Source organism: Alligator sinensis, unplaced genomic scaffold, assembly GCF_000455745.1.
Source record: "Alligator sinensis unplaced genomic scaffold, ASM45574v1 scaffold196_3, whole genome shotgun sequence".
In the NCBI taxonomy this organism is placed as follows: domain Eukaryota; kingdom Metazoa; phylum Chordata; order Crocodylia; family Alligatoridae; genus Alligator; species Alligator sinensis.
This window is the reverse complement of record NW_005842264.1, coordinates 1,106,310-1,110,757: the sequence shown is the minus strand read 5'-3', so window position 1 is coordinate 1,110,757 and position 4,448 is coordinate 1,106,310. Positions and strand designations below refer to the sequence as shown.

The window sequence follows — 4,448 nt, the reverse complement described above, 5'->3', positions numbered from 1 at the left end:
CAGGACGTACAATGCACTCAAACATGTACAAATGCCGGATGCCAAAAATGACACTGATACTGAAAGGGGAAAGTCTTCTGTCATTAAAAAGTATTTTGTGGGAAAGAATCAGAGCACAAAACCTCTTCAATGAGCATTTTTTTTCTTGAGCAGTCAGATGACACCCATATACATTTTATTATATCCTTACAACCAAATCAATAATTCTTTATCTTTTAAAAAGGGGAGAGTCAAATGAGCAACTTTTGATGTGTAGCAGCATTGCGTTAAGTTAAAGATTCCAACAACTACAAAAAGCCCTGTTTGTGTTACGGAAAAAGGGAAAATGACTGACAAGGGGGGCAAGACACCCAGCTTTAGGACTGAAGGAAAGGAACAGTATTATGAAAACTTCACTATTGCTTCTTTCTTACCTGCCTCTGAGCCTCAGCCAGATTGTATGGCAATGTTCCCTCCTCCAGAGGAGCAATTCTTTCAATGTCAGCTAATGTCATGCGTCTATGGAGATAAAGCAAACACTAAACTGAAGTTTACATTACTGAGTAAGAATGGTTTTGCAACCAACTCTAAGTTACCTGTGCTTCTGGGCAGCAAGTGAGATGCTCACTATCCTTCTACCTCCTACTACTTAGCAAAAAAATATGTATATAGATATAAATATAGATATGTAGATAATTTTGACTTACCCTCGGGGCTCATATAAATCTGCTAACTGAAACAAGATGTCAACTTCCATGGGTGTAACCTGACCAAATTTCTGAGCTGCCAGAACAAACTCCTCTGCAACAGTATAAAAATATGAGAGGGGAAAATTAATCAAACCAAAACAAGAAACTCAAAGCATCCAAAAGTCACCATTCATTTTAGTATTAAGAGCAAGACGCTGCAAAAAAGTGATCACCACAAAAAGTGCAACCGCCACTATGTAAATCTATGTTTTGAGTGCTATATGTCATGTGAATAAGAGCAGCCTTCTGGTCTTAAAGCTTAGTACTATCAGCAGGATTTAGGATATTTGACATACGGTATCAATCAGTTGTGGGTCAGAAAAACCAAAAGAAAAAAAACAACACATACACAAAAAACCAGGAGACAGAGATGTGGAACTTTTCATGCACAGTCCCAGTAGGCCACATTAATGAAACCTTGGCGTTGCAGAGGGAATTCTCTATAAAAGCGGTTAGATAGAGCAGATAACATCTTGTTCCAAGCTTGTAGATCAGCTTACTGTGCCGCCAATACAAGTTTATGGAATTCTTCAACTACCCTTGAAGGTCACTTTAATAGGCTGCCAAATTGGCAGGAGTCCTAGGAAGTTTCTGAAACCTTTAAATATCTTTACATTCTCTCCTACCCCCAACCCCCATCTTCAATTTATTAGGACCTTCTTTCTGGCTAAAACAAAATGAAAAACCTGGAGAGTGGACTAAGCGGGAGAATGAACACTTGAAGGATACATCAGAGTATGCTAAAAATGTAGACTCACCTCCTGTTGTTTCTTTGATTGATTTAAAAGCATATGGATGAGCTCCCTCCCCCACGTGAATGCCACAGGAAAACTCCCAGACTTTACAATCAGAACATTTCTACTAACCTTTAGTGACTTCCACATCTTTTCTATTTCCAGCCAGAGTACTGTAGATCTTTCTAATGAGCTCCATGTTGTTAAGGAGTGAATTAAATCCATTAAAATAGGAAAAGCTGACCTGATGGGAAGTGGTACCTCCAGCAGCCTAGAATAGAGAGACAGTAGAAAGGGAGGGGGTAGAAGAGATGAGAGATAATGTTTCACAACAGTATAGGATTAAGAAAAATCTTTAAATAACATTTTGAAACAGTACTATAAAAGTAAAAATGTCAATAGCAAGAGATTCTTTTTTAATGAAAAATAAGTTCTATGAAAGTTTCTTATGTTACTGAAACTAATCATGACCAGAATGTAAAATTCTCCCTACCCCTATAAACCTAAACAAATACATATGCAGGATTATAACAACATGACCAGTAGTAATTTACAGAGTTCAGGTTTCAGTACTGTTTCAGTTGGAAATGTTTTATATGTTCACTTATTTATTCTAATGAGCAAATCTTAAAGCCTTTTAGATGTAAAGTAAATTAATACACAAAAACAGCAAAACCCGAAACAAGTTCTGTAAAAGGTCAATTCAAACATTTCAATTCACAGCCTGTTTTGAGCTTTCATTTAAGTACAAGGGTATAGGTTGTAGCTGTGTTGGTCTAAGGACACAGGCAGACAAGGTTCTTTTGGTAAATCTGATATAGAGTTGGTCTAATAAAAGATATCAGATTTACCAAAAGAACCTTGCCTTCATTTAAATACAACGCTAAGAAACCTAGCAGATTTCAGACCACTGCAAACATTTCCCTAAAATGACAATACTTAAATTGATTTGGGGTGAAATAATTAGAATTCTAATGTTAAAAATGAACTTAATTCACATTTGATTAAAAAGGACAAAATCTAGCGGAGTGGGTAACGGTACTAGGAAGGCAGGAAATGGGTCAGAAATCATCCTCAGTCCACAAAATATTAGTTTCATAACATTCTAGATCCTGGCCTCATTAAATAAAATTTCCAGTATTTTTCTGAGGCAACATAATCATAGTTCCCAAATAGATCTCCTCAAGATTCTCCCTCACACATCAACAGAAGCATAATAGACAATCTGAGCAGGGACAAGCCCAGACTCTGGAGTACTTGAGAGAGGACTGCATCAGAAGACAAATGATAAAGCCCAGATAAAATGTCTTCTTCAGTGGAACTTCAGCCTTATAAGGCTGAATTTGGCTTATTCTTTATACATGCTAAAAGATACTTGCTTCTGAAAAATAATTCACCTGATAACAACAGGACAAACTAGAAAAGTTAGCAACAGTAGCAAAAATGCTAAAACAGTTGAATGCTATTGTGAATACCTGTGAGAAAAGAAATAATTCAAAGTGCCCTTGAAGGTAGAAAGATGGGCAGGAAGCAACAAATTGTATTTATACCAAGGCAAATGCAAACCAAGTGTAACTGATGTGACAGAATCATTTTACCCAAGTACATTCAACATGTTGGCATTTAATGTGAAATATACAACTGAATAACAGTTACTTCAAAAAAGAACTGTAATGTCAATAGTGAATATGAAATCAGTGTGCTGTAAACATAATATAGGGAAGGGAAACAAAAAAAAAAAAGTGCACAGGAAAGCATTGTCAGGCTGCCTGTGCAGAGCCTTAGTATCAAAGAAAATAACATCACTGTACCTGGCTCTGAGGAGCCCTTGCCAATCACAATACTGGATTCAGATCTCAGCAATATTACAGATACAGGAACATTATTAGATATTTGTCACAAGGATGGCATCATATAGCGTGGTATACTTAAAACTTGACTCAACAATATATTGGGGGGAGAGGGTGTGGGGGAGGGATAAGTGTTGGACCAGTGTTGAAATAAGTTCAGGAACCAAGCTGAAATGGAAGAAAACTGCCTTGATAACCAAATAAGTCTTATTTAATTTCTACCCATTCTATATTATTTTTAAAGCTCAACAGATCACACAGTTGCTAGCAAAATAATATCTTTATGTGTTTCACTGATCCAAATACCCAAAGTAATAATGAACAATTAATGGAACTTTAACCTTTCAAAACAATTGTTTCAAGAATAACTAGCACTCGTGGTGCTCTGGTGTAGTGCCAGAGGACTGGAAAAGGGCCAATGTGGTTCCCATTTTCAAAAAAGAGAGGAAGGAGGACCCAGGGAACTATAGGCCAGTTAGTCTTACCTCGATCCTGGGTAAGCTTTTTGAGAGAATTATCCTGGCGCATGTCCACAAGGGGCCAGCTGGGGAGGTTATGCTGAGGGGCAACCAGCATGGGTTCATTAGAGGCAGGTCCTGTCAGACCAACCTGGTGGCTTTCTATGACCAGGTCACAAAAGCCTTAGACGCAGGTGTAGCAGTGGACATAGTCTTTTTGGACTTCAGGAAGGCCTCTGACTGTCTCTCACCCCATTCTCATTAAAATACTAGGGGACTGTGGCGTTGACATCTACACAGTCAAATGGGTCGCTAACTGGCTGGAGGGCCGCACCCAGAGACTGGTGGTGGACGGGTCATTTTCGACCTGGAGGGATGTGGGCAGTGGGGTCCACCAGGGCTCGGTCCTCGGACCCGAAATTAGTATGCATAAATTTGTTATATTTATTTTTACTTTGATCTTAAAGTAAATAGTATAGTGCTAGCTGCCTAGCATATTAGTAAAGCATCTAGGTTCTCCTTAACTGGAGAAAAATGTGTTGTGTTATATGTGATTAGGTGCCATAACATTTGCATCTCTGTTTCAAAATCCTGGATCTGCCAGTGGATCTGCCTAGGTGGAGGATCAGCCTTACTTCCAGGCTGATCCTCTACCTAGGCAGTCATTGGGACTTTTCA

The 4,448-nt window shown here is 38.4% G+C and overlaps 1 protein-coding gene across 5 annotated transcripts in view; it reads right to left on the bottom strand.

Moving 5' to 3' along the window:
• SLC25A13 (solute carrier family 25 member 13) overlaps positions 1–4,448 on the bottom strand; it is a 143,358-nt gene that overhangs the window by 51,437 nt on the left and 87,473 nt on the right. For all 5 annotated transcript variants that reach the window (XM_025209014.1, XM_025209018.1, XM_025209016.1 and 2 more), the window contains 3 exons: positions 1,595–1,733; positions 687–780; positions 414–498 (listed from right to left, as the gene is read on the bottom strand). In XM_025209014.1, the coding sequence (XP_025064799.1) occupies positions 414–498; positions 687–780; positions 1,595–1,733 (318 nt within the window). The remainder of the gene's footprint in view (positions 1–413; positions 499–686; positions 781–1,594; positions 1,734–4,448) is intronic.